Here is a 26,592-nt window from a genome sequence, read left to right as displayed (position 1 = left end):
CAGGGCTGTTAAACAGGTGACGTGTGTTGTGCGATCCCTTTTCACAATCGGGAAATACATGTTGCACATTGACATCAATCCTTGCTCTGTAGGAGTTGATGCGGCTATTAGCTATTTACCGTATCTGCTACCGTGTCTGCATGAATGTTGTCTAGACCCGCTTAATATGCCGCTTGATCTAGAGCTTCTCTCTTGTAACTCTGAACCTCACTCTTTGGATCATTTAGAACTACCTTAAGGCTTCCGGGCGGTGGATATCTATATATCTACAAGATGATGATTTGGATGGTCTCCGCGATAGCAGCCTAAAAGGTATTTTTTTAACAGCAAGAAGTTATGTCTTCGTACTGGTAGGATCTTTGTCTCCTGATGGAAGTGGTCCACATGAGAATTTAGGAACAGCCCGTCGCAGTTCGGATTGCGGCATTCTGACAGATCTGAATATTATTCCACTGCGTGTCACAGAGCTGACGACACCAAATTGGCGCTGCATAAATTACCACAGACCCGCCAATTTCTTTGTACGTGGTCAACAAGGTTCCTTTGTCTGCACCCCAAGTGTTGCCGGCATGTGACTTGAGGACCTTATTTCTACTTTTGACTTTATCACAAATTGCTGTGGCATGTGGGGATGATGTGTAAGATTTGTCAAATCTGGCGCCAAGTATTTTGGAACACATGATGGTCGGAATCATTTCTCCATCGACCATCACAGTCAGCTAGGCATTCACCTCACGCTTATTTGTAGTGAACAATTTCTTGCAGCGAAATATGAGGCAAGTTCGTTGAGGTAGGCGTTCAACCTTCGCAGATGTCAACAATGGGCCCCGACGACCCGAGTCGCATGCCTATATCATGCCCACCCATTTTCTCTCTCACTCCCATGTCATCTACTAACGTTTCAGTTTGAACATGGGTTTTTGAGAGAAACTTTTTCACCCTGGCGGAGTCATTAACGCTATCGACGTGTTCACAGAAAAGCTTCCAGGAGGCACGGTTTGCCGCTCTTGTAATCTTATAGTATTCCTTGGGCCGTGTGTAGTACACATCTCAGTAAACTACCGCTTTTTTACGGCGTACTCTTTTGCAAAGTCTGCGGAACTCTTTCCCAATGATGCGAATCTTCCCGGTCATCCAGGGTTTTTCTTGGCTGATTTCCTTTCTTTCCTTTACGACACTAGTGCAGTCGAAATCATGTTGAAATTGTCGTCAATGCCGTCTATGCTTGGACAAACTAAATTATCTTGCCCAAGTATTCTTCTGGGTAGTCTTCCGAATTTTGATCAATGGGTTTTCAACTTATAACGGAAGCTTATCGGATTTGGCGCTGGCCGTTCTATTCTAAACCTTTTGTAGCGATGGTCTGCGAAGGAATGCTCCATGGAGACTCTGCGATCCTGAACCTCATCGATTAGATTTTCCGCACATATCTAGAACCTCCTCCCTAATCCTATAAACAAAGGTAGCGGTGTTACCAATATTAAGTGTTATTAGGTCGTTAGTATTCAAGAACTCTACTAGCGCTTGGCCCCGCTCAGTGTTGGTACTACCCCACGAAACCACGAAATGTGGTGAGAGTTCGCATCACACCCTATAAGTACCTTATTTCCTGTCTTTTCGGCTTTCCTCACCAACCATTGCAACTCCGACGTGGGTGGCAGTGTCGGAGAGTCGAAAGGCAGATAAAGTGATGCCAGGTATGCTCCACTGTCTCCCGTCTTATCAGTGTTGCATCCGACGTTGACAACTCTCGGGAAAATACATAGTTTAAATTTTTACAACAAATAACACAGGTTCTCGGCAGAATACCAGTGTTAGCATAGTTGGTATCGTTCAGTCCAGAAACATTGTTTCGGTCGTCCGCCGGAATTAATCTTGCCGTTGCTGATTTTCTTAAGGCTATAGGAGAATGGATTGAGGATGGGAGCAGCTCATACCATCGCGATATAATCGAGGCGACGATAGGAAACCGGGAAGGTAGGGAAGAGGTTTACGATCGGATACCTGAGACCACACTTGATGTCGAGTGAGAGGCACTGCTGCCAGCGGTACAGTCTTGGATTGACGGAACCCTATTGCCATCTGGAAGATCATGTTACACGGATGCATCAAAGCTGGAGAACAGAGTGGACCTGGGGGTCTACATTTAGTACCCAGTGACTGAGGTCTGTTTTAGACTGCCTGATCATAATACAGTTCTGTAGACGGAGATCCAGGCGATCACGGAATGTGTGAGGTGGTGTGGTGTTAACGCGAGGATGTCGAGTATAAACATCTTTGCGGACACTAAAATGGTCATAAGGGTAATAACAACTAGGTAGGTAAGGGCACGAGCAGTCTTGCAGTGTAAGAAGAAGATTAACGCCTTCTCTGAGGATGGCATAATCCGCATCGTTTGGGTGCCGGGCCATAACGGAGTACGGGGGAATGAAAGGGTAGACGATTTGGCGGTGAAGGCCAGAGGACTGCTGTCAATGAACTTGGTTTACCCGAAGCCTTTCGGGTCGACGCAGTCCGAGTTAAGAAAGTGGGCGACGAACGAAGAGGACATGTAATACTGTGGAAGATTGAAACCGCGAAAATCGTATGGGGTCACCCGGATCGTGAGAGGACGAGGCTATTTCTGAAAGGAAATAAGAAGGAGGTCAGTATAGCTATTGGTATCCCAGCGGGACTCATAGGACTAAGAGCTCACTTATGCAAAATCGGTGCGGCAAGTGATAGCATGTGGGGAAGATTATGAAACGTTGGAGCATTTCCTATGTCATTGCCCGGCTTTCGCGGCTGAAAGACAGCGGTGCTTAGTTGGGGAGTGGTATGGAAAACAATTAAGAATTTTGTAATTAGCACGGAATTCCTGAATTAGTAGTTTTAAAAGCGCACAACAAGCCGATTAATGACTTAGATGTATGTGCATAGTGGCATGGGGCGGATTAATATCCGCACCCTCTTTTCAACCTTACCTAATTTGAATAGAAAATTTTACTAAAATTTGTCTTTGTTGTTGTCTTTAAAGCAAATTTTCCAAAATTTTTTTGGTTTTTGGAGAAATTTTGACTGAAATTTTGTGTTTGGAGACAATTTTACTGACATTTTACCTTTGAGAGAAAATTTTACCAATGTTTGTCTTTTGAGAAATCTGTACTACAAATACATTTTTTCATTAGAGAATTAAGTTTTAATTTTGCGAAAATGTTGGCGTTGCACATTTCTCTGAAATGTTGTCTGTAGATAAAATTTTATATCGAAATTTCGTCTTTAAAGGAAGTTTTTTTTGTTTAAGTTTACTAAAATTTTGTCTTTTTAGAGAAAATTTCAATGAAATTTTGTCTAGAGAGAAAATTTTACTGAAATTTTGTATAGAGAGAAAATTTCATTGAAATTTTGTCTAGAGAGAAAATTTTACAAAAATGTTGCTTCCCACGCCGACCAGCTTTTAACAGCATCCCAAAGTCATGGGTTCTCAACCTCAGGATAGTATTCCCTAAAAAAACTCGACCACAGGTCAAACCCGGAATCTATAGCATTATCCGATCATCGTTGAAAGTGTCTGTCATACCCAGAAGAAAGACCAACCCTCATCAACGTTTCATACCTGGCTGTACTGTCTACTGTCTCATTCGTTGCCAGGCCAATTTTAATCTTCTTCGTTTTTTCATAGTAATTTCTTCAAGTTTTCTGGGTGATGGGCTACTAACCCGACGGCCCCACCCATATTTTATCGTTCTAGGGGTGAACTCGTGGCATATTTTAGCTCACTACCTTTAACGGATATAAGCTACCCGTATTTGAGATGAAGGAAGTTCAAGTTAAGCCAGGATTTTGCCAAGCCAAAACAAACTAGAACCGTTGCATGGTTTCCAACATCCCCAAGTCACCCACTCATAGTTCTCACATTCATTCCAAAAAGAGGCGAGTCCGTACTTCGGTCATTTCGGAGAGAACTTTTGGGTCATTCTTCTGACATTCTCCCCTGACCATCAGGGCTATAGGTTTACAAATATCTTCGACTTTATGTATTGCTCAGTTGTATAGATCAAAACTTATTTTAACTTGTTTCACTTGGCGAACCACTATATTGGATGTGGACATAACAAATTCATCAAAAGACTTAAGAAACAAACACCACTAACCAGTCCACTCGCACAGCAGCTAGTTAGAGCAGGATTTAATTACGCCTATAATTTCTCAACTTCAAAAGTTCTATACTTTAATTTTTTGCCAATTAAAGTGACAAACTTGTATTTTGAATATTATTTATTTAAAAATCGTATGCAGAAAATGACAAATTTTAAGCTCTAGGCCAAAAGTTGGATGACACTTTTGGATATTTTTTGGTTAGCAAATTATGACAAAAAAAAAATGTTTTTGCAAAATGGGATAAAATCAATATGTCATTGTGATTTAATAAACCATAGAAATGTTGTTTTTTTTTTGTTTACTATTTAGAATTATTTATAGCTATTGTTAATGGCTTTTGTACTTCCATCGCCCTCATCAAGGTATCAACAAAAAATTGTTTGATATGCGCACACATACCTATAAATAATAACACCCAAGTGTGTAGATTATAATGATTTGAAACCATCAACTTTTTCCACCTCTTCTCATTTCTCTCAAACTACCACATTTTATTTTTGTTTTGGTCTGTGATTTAAAAATCACAAAAGTTAATGTGAAATAAATCTCATAGAAATGGATACCTTGAACTTGACAGTGAATTGGTGATGCTGAAATAAATTGCCATGCTACAGCCATCATAGAGTTGGCCTTAATGCGGCCTGCGGGTGCTGTCTGCTGCCTGCGTGTAAGTGAGTGTGTCAGAGGCTTGGTTTTGGCAAACTTCAAAACAAAATCCCAGGAATTCAATTGTATTCGTTATTGGTATTGGAAATTTCATGCTCATGCCCCAACATCTTCTCTGTGGGGTAATAATTGCGCCCGCACTTCCATAATTTTTCTAAATACAAATGCATTTATTATTGTTTATTTATTATTGTTGATTTTTTTACCCTCCACCATAGGATGTGGGTATACTAATTTCGTCATTCTGTTTGTAACTCCTCGAAATATTCGTCTAAGACCCCATAAAGTATATATATTCTTCCTCATGACATTTCAAGCCGATCCAGTCATGCCCGTCTGTCCGTTCGTACGTCTGTCCGTCCTTCCGTCTGTCTGTCCTTCCGTCTGTCTGTCCGTCCTTCCGTCTGTCTGTCCGTCCTTCTGTCTGTCTGTCCGTCCGTCTGTCTGTCCGTCCGTCCGTCTGTCTGTCCGTCTGTCTGTCTGTCTGTCTGTCTGTCCGTCCGTCCGTCCGTCTGTCCGTCTGTCCGTCTGTCTGTCCGTCCGTCTGTCCGTACGTCCGTCTGTCTATCCGTTCGTCAGTTAGTCCGTTCGTTGGTCTGTCTATCCGTTCTTCAGTCTGTCCGTCTGTTCGCCTGTCCTTCCGTCTGTCTGTCTGTCCGTCCGTCTTTCCGTCCGTCCGTCCTTCTGTCTGTCTGTCCGTCCGTCTTTCCGTCTGTTCGTCTGCCTATCCGTTCGTCCGTCTGTCCGTTCTTCCGGATGTCCGTCAATCTGTCCGTCCGTTTGACCGTCTGTCTATCCGTTCGTCCGTTTGTCCGTCCGTCTGTTCGTCCGTCTGTCTGTCCGTCCTTCTGTCTGTCTGTCCGTCCATCTATCCGTCCGTCTGTCTGTCTGTCCGTCCGTTTGTCCGTCCGTCTGTCTGTCCGTCCATCTATCCGTCCGTCTGTCTGTCCGTCTGTCTGTCCGTCTGTCTGTTTGTCTGTCTATCCGTCCATCTGTCCGTCCGTCCGCCCGTCGGTCTATCTGTCGAAAGCACGCTATCTTTCGAAGGAGTAAAGCTAGCCGCTTAAATTTTGCACAAAGACTTCTTATTAGTGTAGGTCGGTTGGGTATGTAAATGGACCAAATCGGTCCATGTTTTGATATAGCTGCTATATAAAACGATCTTGGGTCTTGACTTCTTGAGCTTCTAGAGGCCACAATTTGTATCCGATAAAGCTTAAATTTTGCACATATCGTTTCGTTATGACATCCAACAATTGTGCCAATTTTGGTTGAAATCGGTCCATAACCTGGTATAGCTGCCATATAAACCGATCTGGAGTTCTGACTTCTTGAGCCACCAGAGACTGCAATTCTTATACGATTTGGCTGAAATTTATCATGACGTGTTTTGTTACGGCTTCCAAAAACTGTGCTAAGTATAGTTCAAATCGGTCCATAACCTGATATAGCTGCCATATAAACCGATCATGAAACTTGATGACTTCTTGAGCCACTAGAGGATGCAATTCTTATCCGATTTGGCTGAAATTTAGCATGACGGGTTCCGTTACGACTTCAAACAACTGTGCTAAGTATGGTTGAAATCGGTCTATAAGCTTATTGAGCTGCCCTATAAACTGATCTGGGGTCTTGACTTCTTGAGCCACTAGAGGGCGCAATTCTTATCCGATTTGGTTGAAATTTTGCATGACTTGTTTCGTTATGATTTAGAGCAAATGTGACAAATATGGCTCAAATCAGTCCATAACCTGATATAGCTGCCATATAAAGCAATGTGGGATTTTGACTTCTTCAGCCTCTAGAGGTCGCAATTATTATCCGATTTGGCTGAAATTTTGCATGACATGTTTCGTTATTATCTTGACTTTTTGAGCCACAAGAGGGCGCAATTCTTATCCTTTTTGGCTGAAATTTTGCATGACGTGTTTCGTTATTACTTACAACAACTGTGCTAAGTATGGTTCAAACCAGTCCATAACCTGATATAGCTGCCATATAAACCGATTTGGAGTCTTGACTTCTTGAGCCACTAGAGGGCGCAATTCTTATCCGATTTGGCTGCAATTTTGCATGACGTGTTTCGTTATGATTTAGAACATATGTGGTAAATATGCGTCAAATCAGTCCATAACCTGATATAACTGCCATATAGAGCAATTTGGGATTTTAATTTCTTCAGCCTCTAGAGGGCGCAATTATTTTCCGATTTGGCCGAAATTTTCGAAAATGGTTTCTCCCATGACCTTCAATCAAATATGTTCTGAATCGGTTATAGCCTGATACACCTCCCCTATAAACCAATCTCCCTAATTTTCTTCTTGAGCCCCTAAAGGACGCAAATTCCTGCTCAATTTGGCTGAAATTTTACACAATAACTTCTTATATGGTCTCTAACATTCAATGCGATTATGGTCCGAATCGGACCATAACTTAATACAGCTCCAATAGCATAGCAATTCTTTTCTTTTATCCTTTGTTTGTCTAAAAAGAGATGCCGAGAACAGAACTCGACAAATGCGATCCATGGTAGAGGGTATATAAGATTCGCCCCGGCCGAACTTAGCACGCTTTTACTTGTTTTGTTTTTCTCCCCATGAAATGTGTTTTTTTCCACTTTTGCTTGTAATTTTTCTGTTTTTTTTTATGGTATTGCTCATCTTTCTAAAATGCTAATGACGTTGATAGGACAGAAGAATGCAATAACATGTTTCGTTTTGAATGAATGAATGATTTTTTTTTTAGTTTTGTAAATTTCATTTTCAAAATATGCATTGAGAACAAAAATTAAAAATTGCAAAAAAACCAACACCTCATTACTTTTGTTTAACTCTATATTTTAGTCAGTGTTTTTTAAAAAACCTTGTGCTTACTTTTTTTTAAGAATTTTTAATGGTAATAACCATGATTTTTATTTGATAACTGAAAATTATGCATGTTTTTGACACGCGAAATCTGAAAGGTGAAAGGTGAAGTTTGAGTCTGCGAAGCAAATTACGCACTTGGGGAAAAATAAAATGGTGGGTAAGCCTTTAGCGGCAAACAAGTTAATTTGTCGATTCGTATGTGTGAGTATGGACCGCATAGACTCAAAAACGGCTAAACCGACCTTATTGAAATTGGGCTTGTAAGAAAAATTAAGTACTTAATTTGTTTGCCAAATTGGGTGGTAATTGCGCCTTCCAGAAAATCAAGAACTCAAATCTATAGATCAGTTTATAAGGCAGCTATATCAGATAAAGTAGCGGTTTAGACCATACTTATCACAGTTGTTGGAAGTCAACACAGAACACCTCATGCTAAATTTGAGCCTAATCGGATAAGAATTGCGCCCTCCAGAGGATCACGAAGTTCAGTTTCGTGATCGGTTTGAACGCCAGCTATACCACGTTATGAACAAATTTGGACCATACTTGGCACAGTTTTTTTAAGTCAAAACAAAACTCCTCATGCAAAATTTCAGTCAATCAGAAAACAATTACGCCCTTAGAGGTTCAAAAATTCAAGATCCCAGATCGGAAAATATGGCAGATATACCAAGTAATCAACCGATTTGAACCATACTTGGTACAATTGTTAGAAGTTTAAATAAAATACATCATGCAAAATTTCATCTTAATCGGACAAGAATTGCGCCCTCTAGAGGCTCCAAAAGTCAAGTCAGGTTCTATGTTGGAGAGTACAAAAATGTAAAAACCAAATTTGTCGTGGGTGCCTAGGGAGATCGCCCCAACCACCAAGTGCATATATATATAGACTCAAATAAAAGTTATTTAAGAGTAGGCAAGAAATTTGATGTCCAAATATGGGACCCTGAGTTTGGGGGCCCCAAAATGCCACCCAAACCAGATATATTTTCCAACCATGGCGAAATGGGGCTAAAAAGCTTTTGGGAGTAGAGCACGAATTTGATATCCACATTTCCTCATACAAAAGGTATTTGAAACTGGAAGGTGGCATCGAGAGGCGGGCCCGATTCAGCTAGTTTTTTTTTTACCCCTCATCATAGAATGGGGCATACTAAATTCATCTGTATGAATGTTTCGCATCTGTATGAATGTTGTCCAGACCCGCTTGATATGCGCTTGATCTGGAGGGTTTTTCTTGAAGCACTGAACCTCTTGCGCTCTAGATCATTAAGATACACCTTGAGGCTTCTGGGCGGTGGATATCCATCGGTGGCCTATCCACAAGATAATGATTTGGATGGTCCCTGCGTATTGCTTAGACAGCATGTAGTTATGACTTCATATGGGTAGGATTTTGTCTCTTGATGAAGGCGGTCAACGTGAGAACTGAGGAGACAGTACTTGGCAGTTCGAATATCAGCATTCTGACAGATCCGAATATTATTTCACTGCGTGTCACATAGCTGACGAGACCACACTGGTGCTGCAAACTTACCACAGACCGGCCAATTGTTTCTTTGTCAGCACTCTAAGTGCTGCCGATAAGTGACTTGAGGACCTTGTTTCCACTTCTGACCTTAACGCAAATTTCTGTGGCATGTGAGTATAATTTGTTAGGGCTGTGACGCTGAACGCCTGGGTTCGAATCCTGGCGAGACCATCAGAAAAAATTTTCAGCGGTGGTTTTCCCCTCCCAATGCTGGCAACATTTGTGAAGTACTATGCCATATAAAACTTCTCTCCAAAGAGGTGGCGCACTGCGGCTCGCCGTTCGGACTCGGCTATAAAAAAGGAGGCCCCTTATCATTGAGCTTAAACTTGAATCGGACTGCACTCATTGATATGTGAGAAGTTTACCCCTGTTCCTTAGTGTAATATTCATAGGCAAAATTTGTATGCATGTCCAGCTGCCCAACAATGGCGGCGAAGACCATACCGCAGAACCACTCCCTGATGATGCCATAATCAGAAGGAGGTCCAAGTAGCAGTGACTGAAGAACAGCAAGGCAGCAGGAGCAGATGGGTTGCCTACTGAACTATTGGGTTGCCCAAAAAGTAATTGCGGATTTTTCAAAAGAAAGTAAATGCATTTTTAATAAAACTTAGAATGAACTTTAATCAAATATACTTATTTTACACTTTTTTTCTAAAGCAAGCTAAAAGTAACAGCTGATAACTGACAGAAGAAAGAATGCAATTACAGAGTCACAAGCTGTGAAAAAATTTGTCAACGCCGACTATATGAAAAATCCGCAATTACTTTTTGGGCAACCCAATATTTAAGGCCGGAGGCGTCACGCTGAAAAGGGGTATACATTAGCTTGTCTGCGCGATCTAACTAGAAAAACGTATACTTTCGTTCTTTTTGCTTGTAACACCTCGAAATATTGATCTGCGACCCCATAGGGTGTATATTTCTGGATCGTCTCGACATTGTGAGTCTATATAGCCATGTGCGTCCGTCTGGCAAAATCACCATAGCGGTCGAACGCGTAAAGCTAGGAGCTTGAAATTTTGCACATATATTTTTTATTGATGTAGGTCGTTGGGGATTGCGAATGGGCTATATTGACTCAGATTTGGTTATAGCCCCCATATAAACCGATCCCCGGGTTCTTTCATCCGATTTGGCTGAAATTTAGAACAAAGACTGAGTCATGACTTCCAACATCCATGCCAAGTATGACGCGAATCGGTCATATAAACCGATCCCCGGATTTGACTTCTTGTGCCCTTACAAGCCTAAATGTTTCTCCTGGTTTGGCTGAAATTTGGAACAGACACTTATGTTATGACTTCCAACATCCATGCCAAGTATGATCCGAATAGGTCTATAAAGAGATATAGCCCCCATATAAACCGATCCCCGGATTTGATTTCTTCAGCCCTAAGAAGTCTAAATGTTTATCTGATTTGGCTGAAATTTGGCCCAAAAACCTATCTCATGACTTACAACATCAGTGCCAAGTTTTAATCGGTCGATATGGTGATATAGGCCCCCTAAGTAGTGATATGCCAATATGACTTCTTGAGACCAAAATAATTCAAAATTTTAAGCGGAATCCATGATGGTGAGTACCCAAGATTCGGCCTAGCCGAACATAGCACGATTTTACTTGTCACTTCAATTTCTAACATCTTACTTCACATCGACTACTGTTTTCTCTCTGTGCATTATAAAAATCCCTTTCATTGACACAAAACGTGCTTGAATTTTGTTTTTTTCTGATATGTTAACGACCTAAAGTACATTGCAATTAAAATTAAAGGCAAATGGTCGGTCAGCATTGGTCTGTGCGTGATCAAAAGGGGTATTGCAACATATTGTCTGCACCTACGAAATTACCACATATTTGGTCAATGGAATTTCAAATACAAATTAATTTGTAATAATACACATACAATGGTTTGTTTCTCTTCACTGTGGCAATTGTCATTAAATCAAATTAGACAACATTTTATGAGCATAGCTGAGTGTACTTTTTACTGTAAAATAATGCATACAAAATGTAATTTGTCATCGGCCGAAATACACAAGGAAAATGAATTCAAAATTCCAAGTACTTCAAATAGTTTAAAAAATTAATCATGAAAAGGGAAATTAAAAGACATTGACGACAATGTCAACAGCACTACGATAGCAATAGTGGGTTCTACCGAAGATAGTTGTCCTCGTCGTGAACGGAAATAAGCCCAAGAAATACACTGGATGACCGGGAGATTCGCAACATTGGGAAAGAAATGCGAAGACTTTATAACAGAGCATGTCATAAAAAAATGCGACATATTATTGGGATATGAATTACAAACGGTATAAGGAATACAATAAGATTAGCAGAGCGGCCTTGAAACTTTTCTGCGAATAGGCCGATAGCGTTAATGATGCCGCCAGATGAAAATTTTTCTCTCAAAAACCCATGTCCAAACTGAAACGTAAGTAGGCGACATGGGAGTGAGAGCAGAAACAACGGAGGACATGTTGAGGTTTTTGATTAAAACGCATTTTCATAGGATACGACGGGATTCACGTAGACAACGGAATCTGGGAATAATGGGGTTGATCGAAGGCTTGTCGTTACAGAATTTATGGTGATGGAAGCTTTGAGGAGGTTCCAACCTTTTAAATCACCAGGACCTGATGGAATATTTCCGGCGTTATTGCAGAAGGAGGCCGACTATCTGGCATCCCATCCGGTCCATATTTTCACAACAATATTTTCACGTGTGTAGGACTTGTCTATACCCAAGCCCGGTAAGGCAAGTTATGCTTCACCAAAGACCTATAGACCTATAAGCCTTACGGCCTTTCCACTTAAAACCATGGAAAGCATTGTGAATATCATAATAAAGATTAGGACATTCAGCGAACTGCTCAAATCCAAACAGCATGGAAGGTCGGTGGACTCTGCCCTGTACCTAATAATTAAAATGCAAGCTGTTATCATAAAAATGTTTTTATTGTTTTCCAAATTATTTTCCAGCATCATTTATAAAATTTTCCATCCGCTCAAACTAATTGTCGAACCACTTTTCCACTCCGATTGAGACGACTTCGGAGACCCACACTGTCGATTGGGGTTTTGTTGAGGGCTTATAGGCATAGATCCACAAATTTGACAATCGCTCAAAAAAAGGCGCGCGTCGATTAGTGCAAGGAAATTAAAAAACAAGTATTAGCGTGCTAAGTTCGGCCGGGCCGAATCTTATATAGCCTCCACCATGGATAGAGTTATTTGCGCAGTATCTCTTTGTTTTTTTTTTGAGCTAAAACAAAACACCTCATGCTAAATTTCAGTAAAATTGGATGAGAATTGCGCCCTCCAGCGGCTCAAGAAGTCATGATCCAAGATCGGTTTATATGGCAGTTATATCAAGTTATGAACCGATTTAGACCATGAATAGCACTCAAAAATCAAGACCCAAGATCGGTTTATATGGCAGCTATATCAAAACATGGACCGATTTGGACCATTTGCAATCCCAACCGACCTACCCTAATAAAAATTTCAAGCGCCTAGCTTTACTCCTTCGAAAGTTAACGTGCTTTCGACAGACGGACGGATATGGCTAGATCGACTTAGAACCTCATAACGATCAAGAATATATGTACTCTATGGGGTCTTACAAACAGAATGACGAAATTAGTATGTGCCCGTCCTATGGTGGAGGGTATAAAAAGTGGGTCCTGAATTCGAGGATAGACCAATGACTCTACAGCATCGTGATTAGACCAATACTTAGTTACGCTTCAGTAGTTTGGTGGAGTGCGATGGAGAAAAAGTGCACCATAAAGACCATACAACAGATTTAGAGATCATGTTGTCTTGGCAAAGGCGGAGCGATGATGACCACGCCCACTGGGGCACTCGAGACTATTCTAGATATCCAACCCATTGCCATACAGCTTAAGTGTGAGGCAGCCACTGCGGCTATGAGATTTAAGGCGATGGGACAATGGATAGAAGATAGGAGCAGGTCATTCCATCACGGTATAATTAATGCGACGATAGGAATCCTGGATGTATTAGAAACCGTTTCCGAACGGATACTGCTGCCAAAGGCACAGTCTTGGATTAACGTAACTCTGGTAGTGCCATCGGGGAAATCATGCTATACAGGTGGATCAAAGCTTGAGGACAGAGTGAGCCTGGTGGTCTACATTGAGAACCCACGGACTGAGATCTGTTTTAGGCTGCCTGACCATAATACGATCCTGCTGTCAGAGATCCTTGCGAACATCTTTACGGACAATTATCTCGCCTTAAGGGTAATAACAACCAGGACGGTATGGTAGCGAACATTCTTCGAGTGTAAAAGGGAGATTATCACCTTGTCTGAGGATGGCACGATACGCATCTTTCTTGGCCATTACGGAGTAAGAGTGAATGAAAAAGCAGACGTATTGGCCATGAAGGCCAGAGAACTGCTGTCAAAAAACTTTGTTAATTCAAAGTCTTTAGGGTCGACGTAGTTCAAGTTAAGGGAGTGGGCTACGAAAGCGCATTTAGCACAGTGTCACAGAGAAACGGTCGGTAAGACGACGGAAATCGTATGGGAAGATCGTGAGAAGACCAGGTTATTGCTGAAAGGAAGTAAGCAGGAGGTCAGTATAGCTTTCGGTATGACAACAGGACACATACGACTAGGTGCTCACGGTATATCTGGCTTAGATTTTCTTTTTTATACCCTCCACCATAAGATGGGGGTATACTAATTTCGTCATTCTGTTTGTATCTACTCGAAATATTCGTCTGAGACCCCATAAAGTATATATATTCTTGATCGTCGTGAAATTTTATGTCGATCTAGCCATGTCCGTCCGTCTGTCCGTCCGTCCGTCCGTCTGTCTGTCGAAAGCACGCTAACTTCCGAAGGAGTAAAGCTAGCCGCTTGAAATTTTGCACAAATACTTCTTATTAGTGTAGGTCGGTTGGTATTGTAAATGGGCCATATCGGTCCATGTTTTGATATAGCTGCCATATAAACCGATCTTGGGTCTTGACTTCTTGAGCCTCTAGAGTGCGCAATTCTTATCCGATTGGGATGAAATTTTGACGACGTGTTCTCCTATGATATCAAAAAACTGTGCCAAGTATGGTTCAAATCGGTTTATAACCTGATATAGCTGCCATATAAACCGATCTTGGGTCTTGACTTCTTGAGCCTCTAGAGTGCGCAATTCTTATCCGATTTGACTGAATTTTGGCACGACGTGTTTCGTTATTATATCCAACAACTGTGCCAAGTATGGTTCAAATCGATCCATAACCTGATATAGCTGTCATATAAACCGATCTGGGGTCTTGACATCTTGAGCCTCCAGAGTGCGCAATTCTTATACGATTTGACTGAATTTTGGCACGACGTGTTTTGTTACAATATCCAACAACTGCGCCAAGTATGGTTCAAATCGGTCCATAACCTCATATAGCTGTCATATAAACCGATCTTGGGTCTTGACTTCTCGAGCCTCTAGAGGGCGCAATTCTTATCCAATTTGGCTGAAATTTCGCAAGGTGATTTTTATTGTTACTTTCAACAACTATGTCAAATAAAGTACAAGTCGGTTCATAACCTGATATAGCTGCCATATAAACCGATCTGGGATCTTGACTTCTTGAGTCTCTAGAGGTCGCAATTATTATCCGATTTGCCTGAAATTTTGTACGACGGATTCTTTTATGACCATCAACATACGTGTTTATTATGGTCTGAATCGGTCCATAGCCCGATACAGCTCCCATATAAATCGATCTCTCTATTTTACTTTTTGAGCTCACAAAGAGCGCAATTCTTATTCGAATTGGCTGACATTTTACACAGGTCTCTAACATATATTTAATTGTGGTCCAAACCGGACCATATCTTGATATCGCTCTAATAGCAGAGCAAATATTTTCTTATATCTTTTTTTTTTTTTTTTGCCTAAGAAGAGATGCCGGGAAAAGAACTCGACAAATGCGATCCATGGTGGAAGATTCGGCCCGGCCGAATTTAGCACGCTTTTACTTGTTAATTTTACTTTTTCGTATTCACTGGGTTAGGTGTATGTCCTCTTTTCAACCTAACCTAACCTAACTTAGCCTAAATGGTTTTTTTTACCAGTTTAACGATTTTAACCCACAGTGCGTTCTAACATTTCTTATATCATTGCCCGCCTATCGCGGCTAATAGACATCGTCACTTAGGTGTGGACACAATACCAGACATGAACCGACTTTGGGGCCTGGTATTTTTTCATCCTATTATAACCTAAGTTTTTAGAAAACATTAAATTTATCTTGGCTGGGGCATGCGTTGGCAATATCCTCAAAGCGGGTGGCGAAAATCTTCGATAAGTCAAGTGGAAAGAGGACCGGCCTTTTGCTACGGCATTCAAAGCAATGGTTTTGTTCTGCAACTCAAGTCTATGTGATGCACAGCAATTGAAAATTTTCCAATAATGCTTTGAAGGAATAGTGCCTCAAATGTTTTGTTTACTTTCGAGAGCAGGGATATCGGTGTGAATTGGTTTGCGTTTATTTGGATACTTGCGTGGCTTCAGTAGGTGGAACAATCCTGGATGACAGTTGGATGAGATGTTATAAATAAGGTTGTTTCGGTCATCAAAGTAGCACATTACTTGCTAGACATAATGTGGATAAAAAATCAAAAACTTGAAGATCTTTATATCCTTTAGAAAATATGCATGCCTTTTTGACAGATAATACCGATGGTGGCAGACGAAATCGCGATCTAGGAAACCAGCAAACACATTTTCTGCCTAACTTCAAAAATAAGGTTTTTGGTTTTTCTATTTATAATAGTAAAGGAGACCCTTTAACCAGACAATGTCTTTCATCCTTCTCGGTTTGGCTGAGAAAATGGTCTTGAGAACGCTAATATACCACTTTTATTTTTTCACTTTCGGCGATAAGTTGAAGAATTTTTGTTTCTTGTACCCTAAGCGTCAACGAACCAACTAACAAAGTTCATTTGGGGTCATTGAAATGTAAATACCCTATCTACAATGGGATCCACCATCCTCCCAATATGTATAAGTAATTTTGAACAAGATAATGAGATACTTAAGTCATTCTCCACCCAGTCTGATAATGGAAATTCTAGGAACAAGTTTCCTTGCTGGCCACTGACTTATCATTTGAAGCACAGCATAATTGGCTATTCAAGTCATTACCAGCTATAAAAGGTAAGGTAAACTGCCTGCGAATTGCGCATTGATGGAGGCAACAAGCTGGAATTTTCCAAAATAACTTGATTTTCGTTTTGCAGATTGTTTAGTACGGACTCCCTTGAACTGTGAATGTTGCACCATAATAACAAAATTTAATTGTTATTGTTGTTGTGGTATTGGAGACTAAATGTTGAGCGATTAACAAAAGCAGAAAAGCAAAACACCAAAAAAAAACTATCAAAATTTCCATTTGAAAGCCTATGGCTATTTTGCCAACAATTTTGAGTTCTTCTGAAAAAAAATAACAAAAAACAACAATAAATGCTTAAATACCATTGCATATATGAACACTAGCTCTCAATGATCATGCGAAAAAAAAAATTACCAGAATTGCTATGGCAACCAAAGCTAAATCAGTTACTTTGGTCATGGTCAATTAACTGAAACACTTAGTGTTTTTGTTTGTGGCGCAATGCGGTTTATTTTAAATGATACGCTGTTTTTTTGTTTGGTATATGGCTAAATAATTTCAGCCACAATTTAATGGTCACTGATTTTTGGGAAAATGTTGTGGGAAAAGTGTTTGCAAGTTTTTTTTATTGCCTGTTGTTTGTCTTTGGTCAGAGGTTTAATATACGGCAGAATTTTCTGGAAAATACTTTTTTTAGGTTGGTGTGATAGGGCTGACTGTTATATATAACATGCCACGAGTGTTTTATTAATAATTTGTTTTTATTTTAATTGATTTTCTTTCATTAATTTTTAATTTTTATTTCTCTCTCTCTTTTTAGCATGAAGTATTTAATAATTACCTCAATTTTTCTGATATGTGCGGGGAGTTGTTTGTCAGCCGACATTTTAATGGTCACAATGGGTGGCACCAAATCACATAAGATTCCTTTTTGGGAATTGGCCAAAGGCCTGATAGATCGGTAAGTTTAAAATAAATGTAAGATATTCATTACACACGGGAATCTATTTTTGTTTTCTGGTTGACAGTACGTTGGATGGGTTCGAAATACATTTCGCCAACATGCGAGTCTTGAGGTGTAATTTCTTTGCAGTGCCTACGCACATTCATTACCATCGCTCTGATGTACTAGCTCTATGTGAGACACAGGTGCTTCAGGATTCTAATCTTCCTGGGTATCACACTCTTTCACTTCATTTCTCACAGGGGTCTTGTGGTTTTTGTCCGTAACTATGTAGTGTTCCAAAGACGGCAATACCTAAACTTACAAGATCCAGATTTTGGCTCCCTATGGGTCAAATTGAGGATTGGAACACACAATATACATTTCGGATTTTTATAAAGATGTCCAAACACGGAAAGAGAGGCTTCCATTAATGGCTTCGACGCTCTTTCCGGTTCTATAACGATAATTTTGGAGGAAAAGAAGTCGTTGTCGCTGGGAATTTTAATGTCCATACTCCTCTTCTTGGCTTTCCCATTCGGGCGAAACGACTCCGGAGGGCGAATACGCTGAGCTCTTGGCCGAGCAGAATAAAGTGACGCAACTGGTGAATGAACCGGACACATATTCCGTGTATCGAAGGGCAACAGTTGAATACTCTTGATCTTTTCTTTACATCGCATTCTGAAAAGTACCGAGTTAATGTATTGGGTTGCCCAAAAAGTAATTGCGGATTTTTCATATATTCGGAAGGCCAACTCATTGTCTATCCCGACTCTCATTAAAGACGACTAGATATTCACTGACTGATTAGGCTAACCCGCAGAAATTCTTCTCTGCGGAAAGCGATCAACCACTACCCGTTATTGAAGACGTATCTAGTTCCATGCCTCACATATATTTTCGAACCCGTGGAGTCAAAAGGGTTCTTGCAGATCTCGACGTAAATAAATCCCCAGGCCCGGATGGCATATCGGCACTTGTTTTATGCAAGTGTTCTTCGACGTTCGCTCTTCCTTTACGCAATCTTTTCAACCTTTCTTACCGTGAGGATTGCGAACGTGCAGCCTATCCCCAAGAAGGGTGAGGCAACCGAACGCGAAAAGTTTCTACACGAACAGCTTCTTCCTGCCAAAGTTCTTGCTTCTCCAAAGGGAAGTACAAGTTTTTGGTCGTTTGTGAAAAGAGTGAATGGCAACTTATTGTCTACCCGACTCTCATTAAGGACGACCAGATATTCACTGACCCGGTTGATAAGGCTAATCTGCTGGCTAACATGTTTGCGGGAAAGCGATCAACCACTTCCCGTTATTAAAGACGTATCTAGTTCCATGCCTCACATCTATTTTCGAACCCGTGGAGTCAAAAGGTTTCTTGCAGGTCTCGACGTCAATAAATCCCCAGGGCCGGATGGCATAGCGGCACTTGTTTTATGCAAGTGTTCTTCGATGCTCGCTCGTCCTTTATGCAATCTTTACAACCTTGCATACCGTGCGGGTGTTTTTTTGAGCGCTTGAAGATTGCGAACGTGCAGCCTATCCCCAAGAAGGGTGAGGCAACCGAACCTGAACAAGAACTTCGTGCGCCGGAGTACTTAAACGCGAAAAGTTTCTGCGCGAACAGCGTCTTCCTGCCAATGTTCTTGCTTCTCCAAGGGGAAGTAAACGTTTTTGGTCGTTTGTGAAAAGAGTGAAAGGCAACTCATCGGGTATCCCGACTCTCATTAAGGACGACTTGATATTCATTGACCCGTTTGATAAGGCTAATCTGCTGGCTGACATGTTTGCGGGAAAGCGATCAACCACTTCCCGTTATTAAAGACGTATCTAGTTCCATGCCTCACATATATTTTCGAACCCGTGAAGTCAAAAGGGTTTTTGCAGGTCTCGACGTAAATAAATCCCTAGGCCCGGATGGCATATCGGCACTTGTTTTATGCAAGTGTTCTTCGATGCTCGCTCGTCCTTTATGCAACCTTTACGGGAAAACACCCGCACAGTAAGGGTGTTTTCCCGGCGCGTTGGAAGATTACGAACGTGCAGCCTATCCCCAAGATGGGTGAGGCAACCGACCCTGCGAATTACCGACCAATAGCGTTGTGCTCTGCTCTTTCCAAGGTCATGGAGAGCAAGATCAATTGCCATCTTGTGAGATACATAGAGTCCAATGGTCTTCTTAGCGACCGACAATGTGGCTTCCGCAGAAATCGCTTCACGGGTGACCTGATGGTATTCCTGTCTGAGCGTTGGAGTCGCTCAATTCACCAGTTTGGTGAGAGTAAGGTCGTGGCTCTGGATATCTTCAAGGCATTTGATAGGGTCTGGCACGGTGCACTCTTTTCAAAGCTTGTCGCTTTTGGTGTCGGTAATAACTTCGCTCGATTTATATCGAGTCTTCTCAGAGTTGTTGTAGATGGGTTCTCATCTGACGAATACAAATTGACCGCTGGAGTACCACAAGGGTCTGTTCTTTCTTCCTCTCTTTTTCTTATTTTCATTGATGATCTACTGGGTCTGACTTCGAATCCGATCTACTCGTTCGCGGATGACAGCAACCTTTTCCATTTATTTTCATTAGACCATAGGCCAAGTCTTCGAGAGATTGAAGACAGGAGGCGGATTATGGACGTAACACTCTGCCAGGATTTGCTGGCCATTTCTGAGTGGGGTCGAATGAACTGAGTAGATTTTAATGCGCGAAAAACGCTGTGCTGTTTGTTGTTCCACAAGCGATTCACTGACACTTTACAATCGTCAACATCTATCGACGGTGTAGATATCAAGCAGTCAGAGGCTCTTGATGTTCTGGGCATGAAGATTCAATGTGATGTCCGTTGGTCAAAACATGCATTCGAAGTGTCGAAAGAAGCATTCAAGTGCTTGGGCTTTCTTAAGCGGTGTAAGTGATGTTTCACTCCCGCTGATTTTCTTAATATCTACACTCCGTACATCAGGCCGAAGATGGAATAAAACTCGCATATATGGGCCGGAGCTCCAAAATTGTCCTTGGAGCTGCATGACCCTGTCCACAGGCGGGCGTTGGTGTTGATTGGAGATGGTAGGGCATCCAACTCTATTGTTTCCCTTGAGCATCGTCGAAATGTGGGTTGTGTGGCGCTGTTCTATCGATTCTTCCACGGTGTGTTCTTCGGAAATCAGTCTTCTGATTCCTGACTTCAGGTTGTTTGTCAGAAATACAAGATTTTCTAGAAGCACGCACCGGTTTGTAGTCGATTGGCTAGCTGATCGGACCATGCACTACCGAGAGAATTCTTTTTTCGCAAGGTTTTCTATAAGCACGCACCGGTTTGTAATCGATTGCCCATCTGATCGGACCATGCACTACCGAGAGAATTCTTTTTTCGCAAGGACGGTTCGTATGTAGAATCGACTTCCGGCGGATGTTTTTCCCGCTACTTACGACATCCAGCAATTCAAAGCAAGTGTCAATAAACCCTACTCCCTCTTTTCCCCCTCCTATCCTTTACTATCCTCTCCAATGCAATGCACTGCATATATAGGGGACATCCCCGACGTGTTGGTTGATTGAAAAAAAAAAAATAATTAATGATGAACATTTGAGCAAAAATTGATATTAAGGAAAAAAGTAAAATTTGCAAATTTCTCTCATATCCATGAGTGCTCTCCGATTGAAGTTTAGGCTCAATGATAAGGACGTCCTTTTTATAGCTTTTATTATTGAGCTTAAACTTGAATCGGACAGGATTCAAACCCCCGCGGCCCGCTGGGTACTTGACAAAATTTTTATACAATACTAGCTGAACCGGGCCGGCTCCGCTGCGCCTTCTTTTACTTTATATGGAACAAAATCATACTTTTTGTGAAATACCATGCTACGAAAATATTGTATATCGCTTGACTAACAGTTCAACAATATAAGTGCCTTTGTCTGAATCTCATATGATCTTTATTGGCCTACGAATTTAAGTTTGGATGTAAGGTGTATTCCATTCTTAAAATACTTTATTTCAGCCCTATATTCTCATGATGTCTGATTTACGGGTGCTTTCGGGGGAGAGGTGGTCCCCCAGACACTTGGCCCTGAAAAAATATCAGCATCGTGCTCTTCTCTGAAATACCATTTTCTTTAACCCCATATTGCAATTGGTTTTGAGGGGAGTTTACAGGATGAGGCGTCCCCCAAACACATGGCCTCACACATCTCAAATACCTTCCATTTGAGCCACATATTGGCATGGTCGAAAAATTTTTACCCTTTGGGGGGTGTTTTTGGGAAACGGTAATGCCTAAAATACATGGTCCTATATTTGGATATCAAATTCGTATTCTACTCCCAAATACCTTTATATGAGCCCCATATTGCGATGGTCAGTAAAAAATTGCTGTTTGTGGGGTATTTTTGGGAAAGGGGTAGACCCCCAGAAAATTGGTCCCGAAAGTGGGTATCAATTCTTGCTCTACCCCCCCCCCCCCCTAATTCCTTTCATTTAAGCCCCACATTGACATGGTCGATAAATATGCCCGATTTTGGGGTGTTTTGGGGAGTGGGGTTGTCCCCCAATCACTAAGCCCTGAAAATATATCAGCAACATGCTCTACTATTCTCATATATTTGAACCCCATATTGTTATTGTCCTCAAAAATGGATATCAAATTCGTTTTCTAATCTCAAATACCATTCACTTAAACGCTTTATTGAAAAAGCCAGCAAATATGTCCGGTTTGGGGTATGGGTCCTAAAAACTATGAATATCGAGCTGCACTGTCTTGAAGACCCAAATTGTCTTGGTGAGCTGTTATGGTGGTGGGATGTCCCCTAGACAGTTGGTCCCGAATGTTGATGTCAGATTCATGGTCTACTCTCAAATACCCTTCATTTGAGCTCTATTTTTCCATAGTCGGCAAACATGACCGGTTTGGGGGATGGGGCGGCCACTCAGTGACTTGGCTTTGAAAACATATATCAGATTCGTGTTCTACTCTAAAATACCTCTTATTTGAGCCTCATATTGCAATGTTCAGCAAATACTTCCTATTTAGGTGGTGTTATGGTATGGCCCCATGGACACTTTTCCCGAACATTGATATCAGATTCGTGCTTCAAAGACCTTTCATTTGAGTCCCATATTGCTATGATCGTAAATTTGTTTTCTTTGGGATATGTTCTCGGGGATGGGCGGCCCCCCAAACACCTGGTCGCACATCTTGATATCAGATTTGATGGGGCGGCCACTCAGTGACTTGGCTTTGAAAGCATATATCAGATTCGTGTTCTACTCTAAAATACCTCTTATTTGAGCCTCATATTGCAATGTTCAGCAAATACTTCCTATTTAGGTGGTGTTATGGTGTGGCCCCATGGACACTTTTCCCGAACATTGATATCAGCATCGTGCTTCTTCAAAAGACCATTCATTTGAGTCCCATATTGCTATGATCGTAAATTTGTCTTCTTTGGGGTATGTTCTCGGTGATGGGCGGCCCCCCAAATACCTGGTCCCACATCTGGATATCAGAGTCGTGTTCTACACTCAAGTATCTTTTATTTAAGCCCCATATTGCCATGGTCAGTAAATAAGTCCTGCATTGATTTATTTGGAAGGATATATAGGAGCAAATTCCCAGATGATGGTTTTAAAAAAATTTTCGGATTCGCAAACTTAAGTGGACTAACTTACGTAATGCCTCAACCATTTAGATGGTTTATAATATAGCGTTTGCCAGTACTACGATGCAGGTATGCCTTTTAACTCTAGCCAACAAACGATTGTCATTTAGCTTTATTTGACAAAAGCCCGGAAACATAGAGAAAAATAAATCGGAAGAATTTTTGCTAATAAATGAATGGCTGCTGATTATTCTTTTAATGTATGCCATGAAACAAACAATTGTTGCTGTTAGAATTCTTCAGTTTTTATGATTAAACTTAAAAAAGGTATGATATTCTCTACAATCTTTGTTGAAATGTAGAATTACAAAAGGATTAAAACAAAAGACTTAAGAAACAAACTTTGATTATGAATTATTGCATAGAAGTCAAATCAAAAGACTTAAGACACGAACTCAATTTGAATTGAGCAACAGTTTTGCAAATGAGTACAAATCGCTTTTTTATTTTAAGAAAACAAAACAAAAAAAAAAAAGACAAATTCTAATAAAAAGCCTACAAACGTACATTCATAAAATGGCAACAGTAGGCTTAAATTTGTATAATGCTAATCAATGTCAATCATGAATATCATTTCATTCTTTTGAAAACAATGCAAATTTGATCATACATTCTTTTGATTGCCTAAAAGAGCTGTCAAAACAAATGAATTGTATGGGAAAAAGAAACAAAGAAGTCGGCACGTGTGCTCAAAGTTAATGCTACAAGACAATAAAACAAGACAACACATATTTTGATCATCTTTTATTTGATTGTATTGCCTCTTTCGACAAATACCAGAATACATTCTGCAGCAGGTTTTCCGAATCATTTAAATGATTCTAAATTTAAATGAACTCTAATGTGAAGCCACGCTTTGTTTTTACCCTTACGGGTGGCTATACACTCCAGTATATCTTAATACCAATTCTTAGGTAATGAGTTGGTTACCTCATTGGTTCAACGAGGGCATATTTGTATTTTTTTTTTAATTGTTTTTTTTTTTAAGAAATATTAAAACATTAAATCTTATCTTTTCTATTTTATTATTTCAGAGGTCATAACATCACGTTCCTTAATGGCTTCCCCTCTGATTTCCACATAGATGGCTTGCATGAAGTGACACCATCTGGTCTTGTCGAATACATTCAAAATTACACCAACTGGGATTTGGTGGGGGCTCGAATGCTAGGTGAGATGCCAATATCTCTGTGGGATGGCATTCGTTATGCGTTTCAGGTGAGTGTGACTTAATCGAAACTATAGAAGTAAAATTACCATAATAATTTATTATACCATGTGCTATGGAAGATTTAATCATTTGTAGTAATTAGCAGTTTGTATTTGTGTTCGAAAACCAGATCTCTTTGTGAATGCTAGAAAGAATATTTTTTTTTAGAAACGTGTGTGTTTCTAAAAATAGATAAATGAATATTCCATTTTTATCACATACAATGAGAAATATATTCAACTTTTTTGAAAGAAAGAAACTTGTCCAACATCGTATATTGGCCAAAAAAAGTAAAACAAGACCAGAACTTTAGATCTATTGATTTGAGCAGTACAATATTTCAAAAAAATTGTAGAGGACGAAATGGACTTTTGGGGACATACTTCTGTATCTACCTAAATTCCAGAAGATAATCTAGTTGGAACCATCTCTGTATCCTTTCTGGAATGCTTGTAGCCTTTGCTGAAAGGATAACTTTTGCTTTACTAGGAGCTACGCTTAGATTGAAATGTTGCTTAAAGAATGTTGCTAAGAGTGGTGGGAAACTTTCCTCACCGTGATAGCAAAGTCATCAGCATGCGCGACCACTTTTACTCCAGAGGCAATACTAAATTGTGCAGACCTCAGGTGTGACACATCTCTTATCATTAATTTACAGATCCCTTGCTGGCCATAATTCTTCTCCATTGATAAACTTTTGCACAGAAATATTGGGTTGCCCAAAAAGTAATTGCGGATTTTTCATATAGTCGGCGTTGACAAATTTTTTCACAGCTTGTGACTCTGTAATTGCATTCTTTCTTCTGTCAGTTATCAGCTGTTACTTTTAGCTTGCTTTAGAAAAAAAGTGTAAAAAAAGTATATTTGATTAAAGTTCATTCTAAGTTTTATTAAAAATGCATTTATTTTCTTTTAAAAAATCCGCAATTACTTTTTGGGCAACCAAATTTTCCAATTCCCTGTGTGAAAATTTAGTTTGACGCTATTGGAGGCAGTTTTAATGTCAAAAAAAGCTAGCATTATATTTTCCTTGTCGGAAAGAGAGGGAGACAGACAGAGCTTTTTATATAGCCGAATAAGTCCCAAGCCGATTAGGCGTGCTGTTATCGAGTCAGGCGATCCTTAGTAATCCTTGCCCTGAGATAACACATGTATCAAGTAATCTCCCCTGACGAAGACTTTTCAAAGGCATGTAACAAGTAAAATGTTCTTTAATAAGGCAAAGAGAAGAAAAATGTCGTGTAACCCATAATGAATAGAGGACAAGGGAGTAGACATATATAGTGAATACTGAATGATACAGTTCAAGAAATCCACTCTGAAGTAATGCAAGAGCGGTCCCGAGCTGGCGATTCCGTCCTAACATCACTGTTGATAGTGAGCTATCATTACGTCCAATGCAATTGCAATTTGCAATTTTTGTCATGGACATTCCACTAAGGATCAAGGGCAAACTTCTCACATATCAAAGGATGCAGTCCGATTCAGCAGTTTAAGCTCAATGATAAGGGGCCTCCTTTTTATAGCCGAGTCCGAACGCAGCAGTGCGACACCTCTTTGGAGAGAAGTTTTACATGGCATTGTACCTCATACATGTTGCCAACATTAGGAGGGGAAAACCACGGCTGAAAATTTTTCTGATGGATCAGGATTCGAACCCAGGCGTTCTGCGTCATAGGCGGACATGCTAACTTCAGCCCTATGGTGGCCTTCTATTATTATCATTACGTCCATTAAAAAAGATTCCTTAAAGAAGTAGAAGAGAAGAGTTAACAAAAGTTCCTTAGTGAAATTCTATGAAGAATTGAAAGGCTTAAATGAGGCATCTAGGTTGGGCACAGTGCTCTCTATTCCAGATCGCCTATCTAGCTGAGTAAAAAGGATGAAACTAACTTTGAGAGCAACCAGGAGATAGGGGAACTTCTGATGGAGAGATGATTTCTAGCAGCTCATAAGCATCGCAATAACCACTAGGGCTCCCTCGTCTGATGACCTAATCGATGTTAGATTTTTGGGATAGTGAATAGAAATCCTCAGTTAATTTTGTTTGTATGCCTAAACAAAGTTCCTTTGAAAGCATCTTCAGAATGGATAACACCTCATAAGACCAACCATGCGCCGGAACTGCAGGTACATAGTAAGGAGAGCGAGAACACAGCAGATAGGTGAGGCGAATGCCCTAGGCAGATTGTAAAAGGTGATCGGTAGAACGAAGAGGAGTTCTAGGCGAAATCTTGTGGAAAATTGGAAGGCATTAGTGAGGTATTTAGTTGCGCAAAAAGCTATCTAATTTATATTTATAGACTTACTAGCCGAAGCGGGTACGCTCCGCTACGCCGTCATTAACTCTCTTATATCTTTTTAGGGTGTAGACGCTTCACCCTGAATTTGGATATGAAATTCGCGCCACTGTAGCCTATATTCGCCTAT

General features: G+C 40.6%; 1 protein-coding gene across 1 annotated transcript in view; it reads left to right on the top strand.

Moving 5' to 3' along the window:
• Window positions 1-26,592, top strand: part of LOC106081022 (2-hydroxyacylsphingosine 1-beta-galactosyltransferase) — a 91,658-nt gene that overhangs the window by 49,652 nt on the left and 15,414 nt on the right. Inside the window, exons 2-3 of the mRNA XM_013242691.2 lie at window positions 17,181-17,321; window positions 23,987-24,170. Of these exons, the coding sequence (XP_013098145.2) occupies window positions 17,182-17,321; window positions 23,987-24,170 (324 nt within the window). The 5' untranslated portion in view covers window position 17,181. The remainder of the gene's footprint in view (window positions 1-17,180; window positions 17,322-23,986; window positions 24,171-26,592) is intronic.

The sequence above is a fragment of the Stomoxys calcitrans genome, chromosome 5, assembly GCF_963082655.1.
Source record: "Stomoxys calcitrans chromosome 5, idStoCalc2.1, whole genome shotgun sequence".
NCBI classification, from domain to species: domain Eukaryota; kingdom Metazoa; phylum Arthropoda; class Insecta; order Diptera; family Muscidae; genus Stomoxys; species Stomoxys calcitrans.
This window is presented reverse-complemented; position numbering and strand designations above follow the sequence as displayed.